At 47.3% G+C, this 22,351-nt stretch overlaps 1 protein-coding gene and 1 pseudogene across 2 annotated transcripts; one reads left to right on the top strand and one right to left on the bottom strand.

Moving 5' to 3' along the window:
* Positions 1-9,356: 9,356 nt before the first annotated feature.
* On the bottom strand, positions 9,357-10,780 carry LOC148295020 (uncharacterized). Its single transcript, XM_088251996.1, has 2 exons — positions 10,643-10,780; positions 9,357-10,559 (listed from the first exon to the last, which is right to left on the bottom strand). Exon 2 carries the CDS (start codon positions 10,026-10,028, stop codon positions 9,357-9,359), a length of 672 nt encoding a protein of 223 aa, XP_088108122.1. The 5' UTR covers positions 10,029-10,559; positions 10,643-10,780.
* Positions 10,781-19,715: 8,935 nt separating this feature from the next.
* Positions 19,716-22,351, top strand: LOC110769745 ((-)-alpha-pinene synthase-like; annotated as a pseudogene). The gene is made up of 7 exons (XR_015835513.1): positions 19,716-19,954; positions 20,063-20,342; positions 20,439-20,814; positions 20,901-21,122; positions 21,196-21,334; positions 21,428-21,676; positions 21,786-22,351. The product of XR_015835513.1 is annotated as a (-)-alpha-pinene synthase-like (transcript).

Raw genomic sequence — 22,351 nt, 5'->3', positions numbered from 1 at the left:
AATGTGGTAAGTCTAGTATTTTCCTTAGTATAATATGTATTAAGAAAAGTGTGGAACTGCTTGTGGGCTCACTGACTATCGAGTTGTTGAAATGTCCATTATCTGGTTCCCAGGAAAGGATTTTCTAATAAACTCTCAATTTGGCTTTTATTTATTCATTTAAAGGATATAATTAAAAAAGGATGCGATAAACGCATAATTACCATCTAAGAGTGATGCAAAAATTGCAGAATGAGGTGAGGGGGATAGTGGGCAAGAAAACAGACATAATTATAGACGATGATTTGGTTGAAATGAACTACTTGAAGGACCAATGAGGGTTGGTCAGAGTGGAAGGGGCTCTGGTCGCTTAAGTAAGTGGTCTCAGGTTCGAGCCCTTGTGGATGCAGAAAACTTTCTTGGGAGAGATCCCAGCATATGCGACCGACAGTATCTCGAAGGATTAGGCCTGGGCTATGCCTGGGGATACCTTGGGAAACAAAAAAAAAAAAAACTACTTGAAGGCGGTGATTAAGGAGACTCTCCGCCTACATCTTTCAATTCCTTTGCTATTGCCCAGGCAATTGACCCAAGATGCACAAATAAATGGCTACGACATTAAAGCCAACACATAAGTTATAGTGAATGCATGGCAAATTGGAAGAGATCCCAAGTCATACAACAAGCCAGAAAGGTTCTTGGACAGTGCCATAGATTATAAAGGCAATTACTTCCACTACATTCCATTTGGGGATGGCAGAAGAGATTGCCCAGGAATTCAGTTTGCCATGGCTGTCCAAGAGATTGCTTTGGCAAATTTAGTGCACAAGTTCGACTGAGCGTTGCCCGATGGCACAAGAATGGAGGACTTAGACATGATTGAATCTAGTGGAACAAGCGTTCATAGAGTATTTCCTCTTAAAGTTGTTGCTGTTCCATATTCGGGCTAATATAGTGTTGGTGTATCCGAATTGGACCTCCTTTATTCACAGAAAATAACAAATTATAATATCTTACGCCATTATTTGGTAATAAGAATTTGAAATAATGTTTTGGTTTTATGTTATCATTAATATAATATGTATTAAGAAAAGTGTGGAACTGCTTGTGGGCTCACTGACTATCGAGTTGTTGAAATGTCCATTATTTGGTTTCCCAAGAAAGGATTTTCTAATAAACTCTCAATTTGGCTTTTATTTATTCATTTAAAGGATATAATTAAAAAAGGACGCGATAAATACATAATTACCACAATCACAATAATGTGAGAATTGATTATGATGCATAAAGAAACATGTGTAAATTATTAAAATAGTTATGCATATAATTGTTATAAATATAAATATCAAATGATATACATGTGAAATTCTACTTCTTTGTCCATACCAAAGAAAAGAAAAGAAATTCAACTTCTTTAAAAAACAACTTGTAGAGACATTATAAATATCAAATGGTGTAGTATATATTCACAAAGTTGTTTGCATCATGGTGGGGATAAGGTGTTGGAGAGGAATGAAAGTGGTAGGGGTTCAAAATCCCTTGTGTGTGTGTGTGTGTTGAAGTCTTCATTTCTTTTCATTTTTTACCTGGTTGACATGTATTACACGAGTTGACACGACCCGTTTAATAAACGGGTTAAACAAGTCTTCATTTTTTTTTTCCCCTTTCCAAAATGGTTTGAGCAAGGATATGAAAATTATGATGGTTTGGACTAGAGTAGGGTTGTTAGAGGATGTGTTGTCTTAAAATGAAATGTATGTACTGCATATATACCGGTAGCTCCAAGTGATGATGTTCATAGTTTGATCATTGTTCATATGCCGTCACTGGTCCAAACAGAAAACACACTAAAGCCCAACCTGTGACTGCAAAAAAAGACATTAAATACACCCAAAATTAAAAAACCTAGGCCTTATTCCAATAGTATAGAACCCAAACATTTCTGGGTTGAAAACAATAAGGAGGGTGTATTCAATTGAGATTTTAATAGATTGTTTTGAAGCTTAAAAGTCTAGTGTTGACGCTAAAAAATGGTTCATTACTTTTTAGCCCAACTTAGAGATAGGGTGTGATGATGATGGGTGAAGGTGAGGACCTTCAGCTTTTTATGTGAGGATTTGACAAGCGATAAACATACAGAAGACAAGATATACGTGGTTCACCCTTAATGAATGGGCTACGTCCACGGAGGAGTATATTCTCATTATTATAGCAATGTGTATTTACATTTGTACAAGGAGCTGGGCCCAAATATAAAGAGAGAAAAGGAGAAGGCCCATGATTGATTATAAAGCCTAGCCCAAGGGGGATCCTCTCCTAAGTGGAGAGTGGTCTCCTTTTATAGGTGAGAGGGGGTCTTCACTTCTTGCAATATTTCAATATGGGACTCTTTGCCTTGCTTAGAATTGCTTCTAGTTGCTTGGTGAAATATGGTATAAACAGAAGTCCCCCAAGTTCTTAATTAAGAAGGTACTTCTTAGTTGGGAACTTGTAACTTTTCAGTGCACTGATCAAGCAACATCTTAGTCTTCTTCCACGTTATGCGGTGAGAAGAGTGTCGAAAGTTGTTTGTACCATATCTGACCCTCCACTCGTACAACGACACGTGGATCTCATAAACTCGCCCAAGCACCCAAGGCCTCGGACAATCGGCATAGGCTACTGATGATATTGTCTCAAAGCAGCAAAAGATCATTACAGGGCCCAACACAGCCTACAATCGGTATCCCCTACCGATTCTGCAGAATCAACCTCGAAGCACCCGCCTGAAATATCTAAGGACTCGTGTCAACCTCATAGGGCCCTCCCACGAGTCCCACATCGAAAATGAGCGCTAAGAGCATACTAAATGCCCTCTATAAGTATGCCCCTCCCACTACAATACAGGGGTAAGACTTTTCAGCTTGACTTTTATACTTCTATATGGTCAACAGCAAGAGCTCTTAAAAACAATCTTACTTGAGCATTGGAGGGTCTTAGGCTGGTTCCACACCGGTTCCATAGACCTCACGAGCTTCGCTTATCTTCTATTCAGGATCAGCATCCAAGGACAGGAAGAATCGGCATCCAACACCCAATCGATCTCTTGATCGTCCATCCCACTTGTAAGTTGCACTCATCTCTATCTATTCAAGATTTAGTGCCAACAGATTGGCGCCGTCTGTGGGAATCGCTTATCGATCAACCCATATCTCAAAACAAAGAACTCTGAGACCAAAAAATGAATCCATCTTCGGCCCTCCCTACCGATGGCCCCATCCTCGGCCTCGTTGGCGAGCCGAATCCAACTCCCTTGCTTCAGACACCTGCTCGACCGACCACCCTGGAGGCTCGGATGGAGACCCTACAGCAGGATATGGCAAGAATGCAGGAGCACAACAATGTTCTCGCCTCCAAACTGGATGACACCCAGAGGCAACTGCATCAACAACAAACACTCTCCGCCCAGTTGCAGAACGATCGGGAACCAGCCACACAGCTTCGGCAGGAGAAATCGTTTAAAAGCGTACGAAAGCCCACTTTCCAGGATAGAGGGAAGCAGCAGGCCGCGAACGGACCAACTGTCTCCCGAAGACTGTTCGTGCCCACTCCGAAGGAACGCCATCCCGAATATCGCGTTTATTCTGATTGCCGCGAGAGGATCAACGATCGGCGCAGGGAACGGCAGTCATCACCCATCCAGGTCCGGGCGAAGCTAGACGATCCACGCCTGGAGGTACTTGGACCAAAATCCCCCTTACGCCAGAGGTACGGCGCGATCGGCCTGGAAGAGACGGACGAATCAGATTATGTTCCAACATCCCCAGGAACCACAATCTCATCGGCAGGGCCCTCTGCACGACGCCACAGCCACCGATCAAACCAAGACAACGATCGGCGAAAAGGAAATTACGAGAGAAGCCCCAGCCGAACGGCAGACCAAGGAAGGCGAGGTCACAATACTGACCAACGCACAGGGAACCGAGCGATCGAACCCTTTGGTGACGATCTTCCATCTACCGATCCGACTATTCGTCTCCTCCTACAGAAGATGACTCGCATCGAGAAGGAACAAGACCAGGCTCGGACACCAACATGGGGAACGGTACAGCCAGGGCCGTTCACCAATCGAATCCGGACATTCAGACACGAGAAGGAGGTCCAAGCACTCCGCATATCGTTTTATTCGGGGGTCGAAGATCCCGTTACCCACATTCATACCTTCCAATCAGCTCTGGGTTGCAAAGGACTGACGGACGAAGGCCAATGTTTGCTATTCCCCTCCACCCTGACCGGAGCCGCTCTGAATTGGTTCTATCGGATGGAGCCAGACACGGTCGACAATTTCAATCAGTTGAAGCAAACCTTCCTCAACCATTTTATGATTCAGACCGATCGCCTATATTCCGCCGATGATCTATATACCGTTCGGCAGCAAGACGATGAGCCGTTGAGGGAATATGCGGCTAGGTTCAGCCATGAGTACTCCAGATGTCCGGAAACTGACGACAGGGCGGCCTTCGGTGCCTTCAAAAGCGGCCTTCGGTCGTCTCAGTTTCGTTATTTGGTCCACAGCAGCAACTGGACCACCTACTCCGAATTAATGAAACAGGCGGCTATCCACGCCAAGGCTGAGCATTTCAACTCCAAGGGATCGGCTTCGACCCCAATAAACAAAACGGCGTTGACCGATCAGCCTCCAACGCAGAACTACGACCGATTCCCGGTCGACCGATCGGCAAACCAGGCCCCCTACCGAACGGCACCCCCTGTCCCTGCTTTTTCCACTCAGCGAAACAAGCGGAAGGACAACTTCCGGGAACGGCAGGACAACAACAAGAAGGGCAACCACAAGGGGAATCGGCCAGACGAAATCTTCACTTTGCTCAACACCACTTATGAGCAAGTTCTCCTGACCGAAGGGGATATGATACCGAAGCCGAACAATCGGAAACTCCCTCGCCAGAGCGAAAAAGACACCGGTGTCTTCTGCCGGTACCACCAATACAACGGCCATGATACGGAATCATGCATCGCGCTGCGCAAAATCGTTGAACGCCTCATCAATGACGGAAAGCTGGATCAGTATTTAAACACCAAGCCAGCAACGGATAACTCATTGAATCGGCAGATCAATATGATCAGTGGAGGGGCGCCTATTGCCGAAGCCAGCAACCGATCCGTTAAAAACTACGTTCGTGCCGTACGGCATCCACAAATCCTCAGCGTGGCGGGAGGACGCAATGACAAAATTCAACGCAACGGTTGGGAACCTATCACCTTTTCTGAAGAAGAAGAGCGAGGCATCATCTTCCCCCACTCTGATCCTATGATCATACGGGCTGATATATCGGATTTCGACGTAGGCCGAATCCTCATCGACACCGGCAGTTCGGTCAACGTGCTATTCGCCGACGCTTTCAACGCCCTCGGCGTGGACCCTCGGCATCTGAACAAGGATATCACCCCTCTCCTGAGCTTCTCTGGCGACGTGGTTGAACCAATCGGCAGTGTCCAGCTCCCGTTCGCTGTCGGTACCATCCCCAGACGAACGGTCCTCTACACCCATTTTCTAGTGGTCGACTGCCCAACGGCATACAACGCTATCATCGGCAGGACGGCGCTCACAAAAATGAAGGCCATGCTGTCACCACACATGCTCCTCCTCAAGTTCCCCACACACGCTGGCGTCGGCCAAGTGCGAGGGGACCAATTGAGTGCACGGACGTGTTACGTTTCGGCAACCAAGGAATCGGCAAGGGCTGCGCTTCGCGAAACATACTCGGTCGCCACCAGCTTGGGCGTACCGAACGGCAGGGGGACGGACAAACCAGATGACCCCCGAGATGAGACTGTAACCCCGCAAGCGCAACCCGCCGAAGATTTAGAACCAGTCACCCTCTCCGAAGCACAACCGGACAGACAAGTTCGAATCGGTACAACCTTGAGTCCGGCACTCAGGGCCGATTTTATCACCTTCCTGCAAACCAATGCAGAAGTCTTCGCCTGGTCATACGACGATATGCCCGGCATCGCCCCGAGTGTCATCAGCCACAAGCTCAGCATCTGCTCCACTTTCAAACCCATCAGGCAGAAACGGCGGGCCTACGATGCCGAACGGTATGAGGCAATGAGGCTCGAAGTAGACAAACTGAAGACCATCGGCTTCATCCAGGAAGTAACCTACCCAATTTGGCTGGCAAATTCGGTTTTAGTCAAAAAATCAAACGGCGCCTGGAGAATGTGTCAAGACTATACCGATTTAAACAGGGCTTGCCCAAAGGACAGCTTTCCTCTGCCACGGATCGATCAGATGGTGGATGCCACGGCAGGCCATGAACTTCTCAGCTTCATGGATGCATACTCAGGCTACAACCAAATATTCATGAGCCCTACCGATCGCGAACACACGGCATTCATCACCGACAAGGGACTTTACTGCTACAACGTCATGCCGTTCGGCCTGAAGAACGCTGGGGCGACATACCAGCGATTGGTCAACAAAATTTTTTCCGACCTCATTGGCACCTCGATGGAAGTCTATGTGGACGACATGCTGGTCAAGAGCAGAACGGCCGATTCTCATCTCCACAACCTTTCGCTCATGTTCGGCGTCTTAAAAAAGTACAACATGCGCCTCAACCCGAGCAAGTGTGCCTTCGGCGTTTCCTCGGGCAAATTTCTCGGCTTCATGATCAGCCAACGAGGAATCGAGGCCAACCCTGAAAAAATCAAGGCATTACTCGACATGCAGGTCCCGAAGACACAAAAGGACATTCAGAGTCTGACTGGGCGTGTCGCCGCTCTAGCCCGGTTCATCTCCAAGGCTACCGATCGGTGCGCTCCATTCTTCAAAGCCCTCAAAGGAAGCAAACGGCAGATTGTCTGGACTGCCGAATGCGATCGCGCCTTCCAAGATCTTAAGGCCTACATGAGCAGAGCACCCCTATTATCCACTCCTCTCCCCGGCGAAGAACTCATCCTCTACCTCTCGGTTTCGGCAACGGCACTTAGCTCTGTGCTCATTCGCAAGCCGAACGGCATCGAACTCCCCATTTTCTACATTAGCCATGCTTTGCAAGACGCTGAGATTCGGTACCCCGAGCTCGAAAAACTCGCCTACGCTCTCGTCCTTTCAGCACGCAAGCTTCGGCCATACTTTCAGGCTCACAGTGTTACCGTCCTCACCAATCAGCCTCTGCGCCAGATACTCCAGAGACCGGAGACATCCGGTCGGCTAGTCAAATGGGCCATCGAGCTCGGCGAATTCGACATCCGCTACCACCCTCGTCCTGCCGAGAAGGGACAGGCTGTAGCCGATTTCATCTCTGAGTTAACCGCGTCCGAGGGGCCAGTTTCGAAGGACGCCGCATCCGATTCATCTTCGACGGTACCAGTCGCCCACCCGACCGAAGGAATCTTTAATCCGTCAATTCCACTTTGGACTCTCTACGTGGACGGTTCGTCCAACCGACAGGGCAGCGGAGCCGGCTTGGTACTCAAGGCCCCTGACCAGACAACCATCGAATATGCCATCCGATTCCAATTCCGGACTTCCAACAACGAAGCCGAATATGAAGCTCTGTTGGCCGGCCTTCGGCTCGCTAAAGAAATGGGCGCTCAGCAACTCAGGATCTGTAGCGACTCACAACTTGTCGTGAACCAGATACTGACTGAATTTGAAGCCAAGGACACTTCGATGGTTGCCTACTTGACACACGCTCGCCGATTGCTGCACCACTTCACTGCGTACCAAGTTCAACAGATCCCCAGATCCGAGAACAGCCACGCCGATGCTCTATCACGCCTTGCATCAGCGATCGACGACAACATAGGGCGCCGTGTGCCGATCGAGGTCCTCACTCGGCGCAGTACCACCGACCTCGAAGTACATGCCGTTCGGCAGGATCCAAGTTGGATGGATCCTATCCACGCCTACCTCGCCAACGGCACGTTGCCTGGCCCCAAACCTGAAGCAACGACTATCCGCCGCCGATCGGCACGATACCTCCTTCTGAATCAGATTCTCTATCGGCGTGGTCACTCCTTACCATTGCTTCGGTGCATGACCCCGCAGCAGGGAAACTACGTCCTACGAGAGATTCACGAGGGGGCCTGTGGGGACCATTCTGGGGCTAGATCATTGGCTTTCAAGACCATTCGGCAAGGGTACTACTGGCCGACTCTCCATGCCGATGCCACCACCCTGGTCCAGAAGTGCGATCAATGCCAGCGTTTCGGCTCCGTTCCAAAGCTGCCTGCCGAACCACTCTCTCCGATTGTTAGCCCATGGCCCTTTGCCCAATGGGGTTTAGACCTCATCGGCCCTATGCCCCAGGGCAAGGGACAGGTCAAATTCGCCATCGTCGCCGTCGACTACTTTACCAAGTGGACCGAAGCCGAAGCTTTGGCAACAATCACTGCAGCCAGGGTTGAACATTTCGTATGGAAGAATATCATTTGTCGATTCGGCCTCCCGAACGCAATAATCACCGACAACGGAAAACAATTCGACTCCTCTCAGTTCCGGCACCTATGCCACCGATTTGGCATCAACCTGTTCTTCGCCTCCCCAGCACATCCGCAGTCGAACGGCCAAGTCGAAGCAATCAACAAGATCATCAAGAAGACGCTGAAGAAAAAGCTTGGGACAGCTAAAGGAGCTTGGCCCGATCTCCTTCCGGAAGCGCTATGGGCCATTAATACCTCCTATCGACGGTCGACTGGCGAGACGCCATTTTCCCTTGCCTTCGGTTCCGAAGCCGTTGTTCCAGTCGAGATCAACGCACCATCGTGCCGAACGGCATCTTACGAGCCAGAGCAAAACGAAGCCCAGCTCACTCTCAACCTGGACCTCATTGAGGAACACCGTTCCCAGGCTCAGCTTCGGAATGCCGCCTACAAACAACGGACTTCCCGCTACTACGACTCGCGCGTCAGACGCCGATCGTTTAAAGTAGGGGACTGGGTACTACGCAAAATCTCCCTCGCCACCAAGGACTCCAACGACGGCACCCTTGGTCCATCTTGGGAAGGTCCTTACGAAGTTGTCACCATCTGCCGCCCAGGCACTTACCGTTTGCGTGGTACCGATGGTCAAACCCTCGGCCACCCTTGGAATATAGAACATCTCAAATATTACTACAAGTGAACGCCCCTTCGGTCATCAACTTTTGTAATCGGTTTAATTTGGAACTCCCTATTCTATACATACGGCACTACCATTCAGCAATATTATGTCAAACATACTCTACATACGACATGCGCACATACAGAATTAAGGGACATGGCACATTAACCCGAAACAAACTGAACATTGATAAATAAGGGGCCACAGAAGGGCCATCTGTCTTTACAATACGCCGTTCGGCACGCTCAAAAATGTTAAAAACAAAAGTCTACGAGGTGGGTGGATCGGCTTCGGTCGCTACAACATCGACATCAGCTGACGCAGGCACAGGATCAGTCGACGGCTCGGCAGTAGACGTAACGGCAGCCCTCGGCCCGGGATGACCTTCCTCCCCACTGCTTGAATCGGTGTCGTCGGTTTCCTCGGCCTCGGCATCCTCGCCCTTGTAGGCCTCCACCATCTCTTCGGTCACCCCTTCCGGCAGCGGTGGTGGATCCCGGAGGAAGTTCAGGTTCAGCTTCTTGTCAGCATTATACCGTTTGACTCGATAGAGAAAGTCGTCACATTGCTCCATGACCTCTCTATCCACCAAACGTGTAAACTCCTCCGACGATCGGTAGTCCGCAACGGCCTTCGCCTTCTCCTCTACTAGCTCCCTGGCATGCGACCGCTCGGCCGCATCCATCGCCACCTCTACCGCTGCCTTCGCCTCATGGGCAGCCATCACGTCCAGCTCGGCCGCCGCCAGCTTCGACGCCAGCTCAGCAATTTTCGCCGCATTCTCCTCGGCACGCTGGTCCGCCTCCTGCAGCATCTTTCCGGCATCAGCGATCTTCGAACGGCCCTCTTCAAATCTCTTTTGGTACCGTTCGGCAGCATTCACAGCTCGCTTCGCGCAGAGCCACATGTCCATATTAGCCTGCCACACCAACGGACACATTAATACATGCCGAATCAAAGTATCCTTAAGCTACAAATCCTACACTTACCGCTGCTTGGAGACGGAAGGCCCGACCGGTTTGTTCACGCAACGTCTTCGTTGACAGTTGCTCCAGCTCAGCCAGCTCCATCTGAGCACCGTCAATCATACAGTTGATGAACGGCACAGCCTTCCGAGGACACGCGATGTTAACCGGTCCCTCCTCTCCCTCCACCTCATCATCAGGGATCAACACCGATGTCCCCTCGTTCGGGCCCCTTGGCCGTTTCGGCAACGGCGTCACATCGATGGGACCCTCGATCTGCCGTTTGCCCGTCATTTGGAGGTGAGCCTCCCGAACGACCTCTGCCTCCGCCGCCCTCTTCTCCCTCCGGCGGTCAGCCACCGTCTGCTCATCAGCCGACGTCCCTCCCGCTGGCCCTGCCGTCTTTCTCTTCTTCGGCCCGGGGGACTGAACCTTCTTCGTCTTTGGCGCCCCTTGCCCCTCCAGACGCCTCCTCGTCGCCTCGCTCATAGGCCTCCCTCCTGCCACTGCAAAACAGGAAAAGCACGATGTCAAAAAGGAAACGGCAGCATAGAAAAAAACACCGACCCTGCCGAACGGCATCTCTTACTTTGCCTTTTTTCTTCTTCCTCTTCCTCCTTCACCCTCCGATCGTGTTCGGCCCTACCGATCAGGCCTGCCTTGAACAGATTCCGGAAGTAGAGCAGCTCCTTACAAAACCGATCTTCTTCGGCAATCTTCGCTCTCACCCTCTCGATTGCTTCAATCTCTCTGATCGGTGCGGCCGGCCGTTTCAAGGACACTGAAACCAAAATACCAACGGTCAGTACCCAAAAAAAAAAAAAAAAAAAAAAAAAAAAAAAACACAACACTATTAACCCTGCCGAACGGCAGGTTCTACCCTACCGACTGTCTGGAAGGACGTAGGAATCCTCCTCTCAACGATAACTCCGGGTGCCGATTCCCAATCACCGGAGACAATCACTCGACGCTTGCGCCACGTCTTTTGAGAGCTCGGCACCCCCACCACAAAGTGCCCACGCTGCCCTGCCGAGAGACAGTTGGACTGAACCCACCCTCCATGATCGGCACTCTTCGCCCTCGTCACACTGTACAGCTGGGCGAACTGTTCGTAGCTTGGCTCCCCCTCACCGGCCAAGCTGAACGCCGTGATCGTCCCGAGCAGCGTAATCCAAAAATTTGGGTTATACTGCCCTGGCGCATAACCGATCGCCGCCAGGATCTTCTGCACCGAATGCTTTAACGGCAGCCGAAGGCCATGCTTAAACACATCTGTGAAGAAGACCACCCCCTTGTCATTGTCACTTAGCGACTCTAAGGGCTCCGGAATTCGCATCCCTACCGATTCCGGAATGTTGTACTCCGACCGAATCTTCGCCAACTCGGATTCGGTCAGTGTGTTCGGCTCTAAGTCATCTACTCCGAACACAGGTTCCGTGGGCTTCGCCATCGGGATCCGTTGCCTACCCCTGACGACCCTCAGCACCCCTTCCCCGGGAACGGCAACAGAGACACCACCCCCATCGGCCTCACGACCCGAGGTCGAAGGCTCATCACCCCCAGGCACCCTCGTTGAAGTACCCCCAGCCTCGGCACGCCCTCCTGCCCCCTCCACTATCTCACAGCTCGAAGAGCTCGCAGATTCAGAACTCCCACTCTCTTCGGCAGAACTCCCCGAGGACGACTCATCCTCGAATGCCCTCGGACTACGCCTACGCTCGGATTCGGTATCTGACATCTACAAACAACACACGAACGTACACTAAGGGCTGTGCTAGAATCCAAATCCTATTCTACCTCCTAAAAACACTACGTTCATACGTGTTCATGCGTGTTCATGCTTGTTCATACATTGTTCAAACATAAATTCTTGCAATTCAACACTTTGATCCATGGGAATACGAAAACACGGCAACATACCTTGTTTGCACGGTGGCTCAAGTTCGTCGGAAATCGCCTCCGCCTTGTTCAAACTTGCCGGAAATCGCCTGCTCAGCCTCAGCACGGTTGCCGGAAATCGCCTCTCACAAGCTCTCTTTGCTCTCAAAATTTCCAAGTATTTGTACTCTCGTCTTCTCCTCACATTTATAAGGCCGATTTAGCATCGGGAAGCGAAGCGACGCATCGGGATACGAAACGACGCGGCTCTTCACAGCCATGCCGACACGTGTCACGCATGCATGGGAGAGACCAAACGTCAGTTGCAACGCTTCCAATCCTCGGAGACGCTTCAACTTCCCGAACGTGGCAGATCTAGCCACCTTCGAGCACAACTCCACTAACTAACGGCAGGCGCACATTGATGAGTTCTCACTCACCTCTCGTGCCGAACGGCAGGCGCACATTGATGAGTTCTCACTCACCTCTCGTGCCGAACGGCAGGCGCACATTGATGAGTTCTCACTCACCTCTCGTGCCGAACGGCAGGCGCACATTGATGAGTTCTCACTCACCTCTCGTGCCGAACGGCAGGCGCACATTGATGAGTTCTGAGTTCTCACTCACCTCTCGTGCCGAACGGCAGGCGCACATTGATGAGTTCTCACTCACCTCTCGTGCCGAACGGCAGGCGCACATTGATGAGTTCTCACTCACCTCTCGTGCCGAACGGCAGGCGCACATTGATGAGTTCTCACTCACCTCTCGTGCCGAACGGCAGGCGCACATTGATGAGTTCTCACTCACCTCTCGTGCCGAACGGCAGGCGCACATTGATGAGTTCTCACTCACCTCTCGTGCCGAACGGCAAGCGCACATTGACGAGTTCTCACTCACCTCTCGTGCCGAACGGCAGACGCACATTGATGAGTTCTCACTCACCTCTCGTGCCGAACGGCAGCCGCATATTCATGAGTTTTCACTCGCCCCTTTGCAACAACCGGCACATCATGCCGTCTCCTATCCAAGCTCACTCCCTTGGGCACTTGGGGGACTACATACCACCATCGGCAATTATGGGACCATTGTGTCCGGGTCAGAATGCCGAATACACATTCAAGTCCCCAACCGAGAAGCTTCTCAATCGGCAACTTGGGGGACTACTGTTTGTACCATATCTGACCCTCCACTCGTACAACGACACGTGGATCTCATAAACTCGCCCAAGCACCCAAGGCCTCGGACAATCGGCATAGGCTACTGATGATATTGTCTCAAAGCAGCAAAAGATCATTACAGGGCCCAACACAGCCTACAATCGGTATCCCCTACCGATTCTGCAGAATCAACCTCGAAGCACCCGCCTGAAATATCTAAGGACTCGTGTCAACCTCATAGGGCCCTCCCACGAGTCCCACATCGAAAATGAGCGCTAAGAGCATACTAAATGCCCTCTATAAGTATGCCCCTCCCACTACAATACAGGGGTAAGACTTTTCAGCTTGACTTTTATACTTCTATATGGTCAACAGCAAGAGCTCTTAAAAACAATCTTACTTGAGCATCGGAGGGTCTTAGGCTGGTTCCACACCGGTTCCATAGACCTCACGAGCTTCGCTTATCTTCTATTCAGGATCAGCATCCAAGGACAGGAAGAATCGGCATCCAACACCCAATCGATCTCTTGATCGTCCATCCCACTTGTAAGTTGCACTCATCTCTATCTATTCAAGATTTAGTGCCAACAAAAGTAATATGCTCGTGCCAAGCTGTAAGGTAGGCTACCACAAGTTTAGTGGGTGTTGGCCCACCGTTGCTGAAGATAAGGCCCATGCTCAACCCACGTGCCCTTTTTTATTTTGGAAAAAAAAAAAGGATGGGGCCATTGTAATTCGGTGAGGCTTATGAAGCCCATAATTCTGGAGTGGGTGACGACTTTGACTATCGGCAGGGTCTTCAAAAATTTATGATGCGGCCCCTTATCTTGCTGTACGAAAATTGCTACCCTTGTTTTTGTCATGTTGTTCAGCAATGGGGCCTCGCCGCTCGGCATAGGCGGATTTGTGCCATCCTTTCTTTTGCTTTCTTACCGAACGGTAAGTAAATCGCAGATCCGACGTAGGTGATTTGGGGTCTCTTGCAAGCTCGGTCGTCGACTTCCCGTACGGTAGGATGACGGGTGTCAGAGAGCATGGTTCATGGTGGGGAAGACGACCAACTCCAGCAAGCCCCTGGATTGCCGACCGGCAATTATGACGAAACACCTGCAATTGCAAGAAGACATGGGTGTCTTGATAAAATTGGTGGTTGGGTGCCGAACGGCATTCTTGTGGAAGCGGTGGAGCTATGCTTTTGGCCTTTCACTCGATGAGTTGTGTACCGATGTCGTTTCCTCTTTTTCTCTTGTTACAGAATGACCAGTTCGGTGTTGTTCTTGAATTTAATGGCGTCGTCGTTTGGAAACGAATTGCCGTTTGCAGAGAACTTGCGGTGGTCTTGGCAAGGATGGTCTCTTCAGTGCTTTGGTGCTTTGAGGAGAAAGTTCTGTTAGAGCTTTCTGGAGCTCTCTTAGTGTGATGGACTAAGTGGGCGCTGTTCTCTAACCCATGAATAAGCAGCAACCACGGCTCTGGTGAAGCTTTTGCGCATAATGGCTGATGGTTATTAATAACATTGTATACCGCCAGATAATAAGAAAGTTTCGTGCTATATCCATCAAATAATAATAAAGAATAAGCAAATAGTCATGTTGCTTATCTTTTGCAGATTGTGCACGTGACTAGCCTTGGATTCTTTGATCTCAATGGTGGTCCACTCCTTCCATTATTAAAATGTAGCAAAAGATGAATATGCCATTTATTTGATGGAGGTGGGTCACGTGGTCATTCCAATACTAATATGGTGGCTTCCTCCTTTGACCATGCAAGCCATGCAAGCCATGCAACGCAAGGTGCCGAAGGCGCCGCTTACGTCGGAGAGGTGGGGTGCCGAAGGCGTCGCACACGTGGAATGGCGACGGGGTGCCGAAGGTATTGCTCGGGTCAAATGGTGATGACGGGGTGCCGAAGGCATTGCTTCCGCCTAATGATGACGGGGTGCCGAAGGCATCGCTCGCGTCGTATGATGGCGGGGTGCCAAAGGCATCGCTCGCGCCTAATGATGACGGGGTGCCGAAGGCAACGCTCTCGTCGTATGATGGCGGGATGCCGAAGGCATCTCTCGCGCCTAATGATGACGGGGTGCCGAAGGCAACGCTCGCGTCGTATGATGGCGGGATGCCGAAGGCATCGCTCGCGCCTAATGATGACGGGGTGCCGAAGGCAACGCTCGCGTCGTATGATGGCGGGATGCCGAAGGCATCTCTCACGCCTAATGATGACGGGGTGCCGAAGGCAACGCTCGCGCCGTATGATGGCGGGGTGCCGAAGGCAACGCTCACGCCTAATGATGACGGGGTGCCGAAGGCAACGCTCTCGTCGTATGATGGCGAGATGCCGAAGGCATCTCTCGCGCCTAATGATGACGGGGTGCCGAAGGCAATGCTCGCGTCGTATGATGGCGGGATGCCGAAGGCATCGCTCGCGCCTAATGATGACGGGGTGCCAAAGGCAACGCTCGCGTCGTATCGGCAACGCTCTCGTCGTATGATGGCGGAATGCCGAAGGCATCTCTCACGCCTAATGATGACGGGGTGCCGAAGGAAACGCTCTTGTCGTATGATGGCGGGATGCCCAAGGCATCGCTCGCGCCGAATGGCTATTGCGGATGGCTAATAGTCTTGAGTTTTTGCTGCGTTGCCATGAATGCCAAGTGCCACAAGTGGGCCTCCACTAGATTTGTGGTTACTGCCAAAGACTTTAATAAGGCATGTAGTGCTTATTTTGGATGAAGCCATGCACGTGCCTTTTTGGATTTTGAGAGGTGGCTGGGGCCATTATTAACTCAGTGAGGCTATGAGCAATGAAACCCATAATTCGACTAGATGGGGCCCTCCAATTTTTGAGAATGTGGGGGTACCGTTCGGCATAGAGGGACTTGCAGATTTTATAGAGCCATCTATGCAATAGGCTCTTCTTGTAATTCCAACAGGGTGATGCTTCTGTAAGAATTGTTATCGCTTAATAGCGGTTTGTCCGTGCATCTTGGCCCATTTTTCTGGACCTGCCGAACGGTAAGGGCAAGATGGAAAGGAGGTCACACAGAAGCTGCCGTGTGCCTTTTTGCAATATTGACTTGCCAGACGTGAATAGCTAGTTCTCATCCTCCCTTTTTGTTTAATTGCCGTTTGGCAATTGGCTTTAGCACATAGGTGCCATTGGGATGTAGTTGTTGCTGGCCATGTTGTCCCATATATATATTTTATCCTCCTGAAAGGGTGCCGAACGGTACTTGCTTATCTCTCTGAAGTGAACATGGTCCTGGGCAACATATTGGAGCTTTAACCATTTGGGGTGCCGTTCGGCATGGAGGAGTCGTCAACGTGCTCTCCATTGAACCCCTATGTTTTGCCATTCGGATGGACCGTTCCCTTAGAGAGCTTTTGACCAACATGGTGGATCAGCGGAGCTTTGTGGTTGTTTGAGCATGGGTGGTGCCGAACGGCAGCTGGTTCAGCTAATGATGATTTCTTCCTTGACTTGGGTGCCAATTAGTAATTGTCATCTCCGATATGCATGTTGGGCTTGGGTGCCGTTTGGTTCCCCTTGAAGGATTTCCCAAAATTTGAGGGGTATGACAGTAGCATTCTCAAGTGATAAGTGTAGGATGAAGAAAGATATGGTAGCAGTCAGAAGCTCCCAAACGACAGATAAAGGGGAAAGTCCCCTAGTGGGTCGGTGGGGAATGGCTACCGAACGGTAGTCATGCAATTTTGCCTTTGCTCCCTTGCAAGCACATGTGCTTTTCACTAAAGTTGATGACAACTGGGCAATATTGCCCAACGGCACCTGGGCCACAAACAAAGCCTTTACTTGCTCAATATTAATCAATTAGATATGCAATTTCCAATAGAATAATGGAATGGAAAAAGACAAGGATATTCCACTTATCTTTTTGAAGAGTGATGTTCCAGAGAAGGCTTCATCATGTGCGACTTTCTCTTCCTACCGTTCGGCAGCTTTGGGTTGTAATGGGATAGTTGCTTCCATTTCTCCAATATTCACCAAGTACCGAACGGTAGTTGTAGGGACTAGTTGCTTTTATCTCACCAATGGCAAGCGCCGAATGATGAAGCTCGTAGAACAAGCTCAAGTCCCCAATATTTTTACTCTTCAAAGGGATGCCGAACAGCAAGGGCTCGTGATCTGAAGGTGGGTACCGTTCAGCACTCGCCATTACTTCTTTGGAATGAATTATGTAGGCTTTCCCTTGGACTTGAAATGGAGGTATTGCCGAACGGCACTTTGAAATGAGATGGTTTCCCACTTGGTCATGCAAGCCATGCAAAGTATAGTCATATTCTGGTTGGCTTTTCCTTGATCCTCCAATATTAAATAACGTAGAAGGTTATGAACATGCCACTTGTCTTATTGAAGTGGGCCAAGTGGGCCTCCCTTGGGCTTGAATTGTCTTCTGCATGTTGCTGCCTTAGCACTCACAATAGCTTCAGTATGGTATTGCCGAACGGCAAGTCAAGTGATACAGATTGTAGGGGTGCCGAAGGGCACTGAAGAAGGTGAGGATGACAGAAGCCTTTTGTGTCGCTTCCGACGGCGCCAAACTGTTGACGCTAAAAAATGGTTCATTACTTTTTAGCCCAACTTAGAGATAGTGTGTGATGATGATGGGTGAAGGTGAGGACCTTCAGCTTTTTATGTGAGGATTTGACAAGCGATAAACATACAGAAGACAAGATATACGTGGTTCACCCTTAATGAATGGGCTACGTCCACGGAGGAGTATATTCTCATTATTATAACAATGTGTATTTACATTTGTACAAGGAGCTGGGCCCAAATATAAAGAGAGAAAAGGAGAAGGCCCATGATTGATTATAAAGCCTAGCCCAAGGGGGATCCTCTCCTAAGTGGAGAGTGGTCTCCTTTTATAGGTGAGAGGGGGTCTTCACTTCTTGCAATATTTCAATGTGGGACTCTTTGCCTTGCTTAGAATTGCTTCTAGTTGCTTGGTGAAATATGGTATAAACATCTAGTGGTATCCAATTAGGATTCTTAAGTAATCAATAAAAATCTGGTGGTATTCAATTAGGATTTTTAAATAATCAATCCCAGTCTTGTGGTATTCAATTATGACTTTTAAAAGATAAGAAAAAGTACGCTGGTATTAAAAAACTTACCGATTTTGAGGTATTTCGTTAAATGGTGTATTGTGTGAGACTTTTGAGTGGGTGATATAAATACCAAACCCCATAAAATATCCCACCCACCTATGCCTGATTCTCACAGTTTTTCTTTCTTGGGGAAGATGAACAAATGAAGATAAAGAAGGTACTCATGTCTTTACAAAGGCTTGGTTTAATCAGACTCGATCCTTCTGTATTTAGTGGATAGACTCAGATAGTTGGCTTTGTTTTCTTTGCTTTCTCTAGTCTATCTTTGTTTTCTTTTTCTCCTGGTTGTTTGGTTGTAGGAGGTGTTTCCCGCCTTTCTTTTGGCTTCATGTCTATACTATTTGTTTGCTTTCATCTTATGGATAATCTCTTTGCCCAATAAAAAAAGAGACTCAAATGGCTTACCTTTCTAAACAATAATTTCAGATACGTTGCTTTCAATAGTTGTTCATATTATGCAATATGCATGCATTTTTCTCAATATATTTTTGGCTCGTTTATTTCCTTTGATTTATTTGTCTTTCTTTAGTCAATTTGTGGAATCAATTTGAGTGACAAGTGTTCTGTACTAGTATCATGTCATTTTTGGACCATTTTGACTTTGTTTTCAGCTGTCCAGTTTCTTATTTGAATTTATTCAATTAACTTGTCTGTTGTAATATTTATAAATTCAATAAATTCAAGATTTTTCCTTGTTGTAGCTTGTTCCTATGTCAATTCTCAGTTCCAGACAACAAGTTCCCTGTCCAAAACTTAATAGCTGCATGGTTTTAGTTTAATGACATTTATGTTTGAATTGTGGGACCGCTGTGGTTTTAGCTCTAGAACAGGATGATTTGAAGAAAGCCATACATGACAGATAGAAATGATAGAGCTAAGATTGGTGTAACTTCAACTTTCTGTTTCTTTAAAGGCTTGGCATCCTTTAACTAATGGATGGAAGATGGCTAACCCGAATCCAATCCACACTTCGGTGAAATCTATTTTGGAGAATACAAGAAAGTCCTACGTGAATTAAAATCACAAGTAAAATCTTGTAATTACAATCTATTAAAATCATAAGAAAAATCATGTAATTACAAATCATGCTGAAATTTATTACATTAAAATCATGTAATTACAATCTATTAAAATTTCAATTGAATACACCCCCTAAAAAGCTATAAGTGAAATACGACATTCAGACTTGGACTCAATTCTAATCAACTTCAAAACCACCAAACGAGGCCTATAGGAACACCGTCCAAACTCATTGCCTATATATTACATATGATACATGTGTTATATTACAGTTTTGGCATTTGTGAAAAAAATAAATTCATGTTTCCCAATGGCCGGTGGAGGGTCACTGGTCGCTCAAAACATGGATGCATATATATGCTGCAAAGAGACAAACGATAAACATGTGCTGTAAATCTGGCCAATAGTCGGTGGAGGGTCACTGGAGGTTACAAAAGATATCCCACATAAAGAAGTTACTCATTCTGCATTTGTGCTGTAAGCCAATAGTTCCATCCCTTCCCTATATATACATGAGTATATGAACAATATTTTCCATACTTGCAAAGCAAAAAAGATCTGACATTTTGTACACTAATACAACTCATGGCTCTAGAAGTTGGTTCAACAGCTCAATCACAAAATTCTAAGGCTGATCAAATTGTTCGACGGACAGCAAATTACCACCCGAGCATTTGGGGGGATCAGTTTATGAAGGATGATTCAGAAGACATTGTAATTTATATATCATACAAATTGTTTCAATAACTAAATGCATGTTTCTCTGTTTTGTTTCAAAAGAAATTTGACATGTATTTTGCTCATTCAATTTTGTGGATGCAGATAACTTATGCCCATAAGCAACAAGAAGTTGAAGAACTGAAACTAGCAGTGAGGAGGGAAGTTTTCACAACCAATGCAGATGATTTTTCAAATCAGATGAAGCTCATTGATGCAATCCAGCGCCTCGGCGTGGCATACCACTTTGAAAAGGAAATAGAAGAAGCACTGGAACATATATATGCTGCAAATCATTTCCATGATGATGATGGTGATGGTGACCTATACAATGTTTCCCTTGGTTTTCGGCTACTAAGACAACATGGACATAATGTTTCATGCGGTAAGTTAATAGAGAAATTAATGTAACGAGATTGAATTTGGCCAAAATTATTCTTAATATTTATGTGTTATGTGTCCATTTGCTGCAATCGAGCAGGAATATTCAACAAGTTCAAAGAAAGTAAAAATGGAGGCTTCAAGGAAAGCTTAATCGCTGATGTGCCGGGAATGCTAAGCTTTTATGAAGCAACGCATCTGAGGGTGCATGGCGAAGATATACTAGAAGAGGCTCTTGTTTTCACGAAAAAACATCTGGAGTCGGCAACAACCCATGTAAGCTATTAACTGGCAGAACAAATAGCTCAAGCCCTAGAGAGACCGCTCCGTAAGAGTCCCGTGAGGTTATGCGCCCCTCGGTTCATGTCCATCTACCAAGATGAAGCTTCACATAATGAAGCTCTGTTAAAACTTGCCAAGTCAGATTTCAATCTTGTTCAGTCTTTGCACAAACAGGAGCTCAGTGAGATTATTAGGTAGGTTATCTTTTAATTATGTGAGATTAATTACGAGCACCGAATGTAATTAAGTTAGTAACTCACTAATTAATGCCGTCAATTAGGTGGTGGAAAGAACTAGACTTTGGAAGGAAGCTGCCTTTTGCAAGAAACAGAATTGTGGAGTTATACTGCTGGATTTTGGGGGTCTATTTTGAGCCCCAATACCTTGTTGGAAGAAAATTTCTCACAAAAATTATTGCCCTGATGTCTGTAATGGATGATATCTACGACGCATTCGGTACATTTGAAGAACTTGAGATCTTTACCGAAGCAATTCATCAAAGGTTTGAAATTATTTATTAAAAAAATTTGTTTTGTATATATGCTTCAGATTAACATGGTGTATGCAATTTGCAGATGGCATGCCAATTGCATGGATGGACTGCCAGACTACATGCAAATATTCTTCCATGCGCTTTTGAATGTTTTCAATGAAATTGAGGAGGAGATGGTGAAGGAAGGAAGAGCATACCGAGCTCACTATGCAAAAGAAGCTGTATGTCATTGTTAATTAATTAAAGAAACACACAGCTTATTAATTTTCACTATTTTAATTAATTTACATAATATTTATGTCCCACATATGCAGTGGAAAACTACTGCCAAAGCTTACTTTGATGAGGCCAAATGGTTCCACGAAGGATGCATCCCAAGCATGGAGGAGTATATGCGTGTTGCTGCAACTTCTGCTGCTAGCTTCGCACTTTCAACTACATCTTTAGTTGGCATGGGAGATATTGTAACCAAGGAGTCCTTTGAGTGGTTGTTCAATGACCCTAAAATTCTTAGAGCTTCCAATATCATTGTTAGGCTCATGGACGACATCGTTTCGAGCAGGGTACGCAGAAACTACGTACTAAATTGTGTTACATAACTTAAGGTCTCTCAATTCATAACTATTTCATCACTTACATTCTTATTTGGGATTCTGGATTCCATTTTTGCAGTTTGAAAAAGAGAGAGGCCATGTTGCTTGTGCTATTGATTGTTACATGAAGCAATATGGGGTCTCAGATGAGCAAGAGATAATTGATGTCTTCAACAAACAAATTGTGGATTCATGGAAAGATATCAATGAGGAGTTCCTTAGACCAACTTCTATGCCGATGCCTATCCTTGAACGTATTGTTAATTTAACAAGAGTGGTGGATCTCCTCTACAAAAAAAATGATGGCTACACACATGCTGGAAAAGTGATGAACGATTGCATCGCTTCGTATTTTATTGATCCGGCACCAGTATGAGCCTAGGAGTTGGATTATGAGAAAGAACTAGCTGTGCTTTATATATTCTCTGTTTGAATAATATGACCTAATGGCTTTGAGTTAGCCGTAGTGTCAGTTTAGTATTGTTGTACTTCAAAAAAAATTGTTTATCTTGAGAATAATCAACTTTGAAACAAAGTAGTTGAGTGTAGTGAAACTGTTGTGAGTATAAACAACACTGTCAAAGTGTTTGGTAAACTTTTATGTAGAATTATTGTGGTTGTGTATAATAAGTGTTATTAACTTAT

The sequence above is a fragment of the Prunus avium genome, chromosome 4, assembly GCF_965620075.1.
Source record: "Prunus avium chromosome 4, drPruAviu1.hap1.1, whole genome shotgun sequence".
Lineage (NCBI taxonomy): Eukaryota > Viridiplantae > Streptophyta > Magnoliopsida > Rosales > Rosaceae > Prunus > Prunus avium.
The sequence above is the reverse complement of the archived record's forward strand: the minus strand, read 5'-3'. Positions and strand labels throughout refer to the sequence as shown.

Coding starts and splice junctions, on each gene's coding strand:
- LOC148295020 (XM_088251996.1), bottom strand. CDS start 10,028: ATGTGTCCGTTGGTGTGGCAGGCTAATATGGACATGTGGCTCTGCGCG.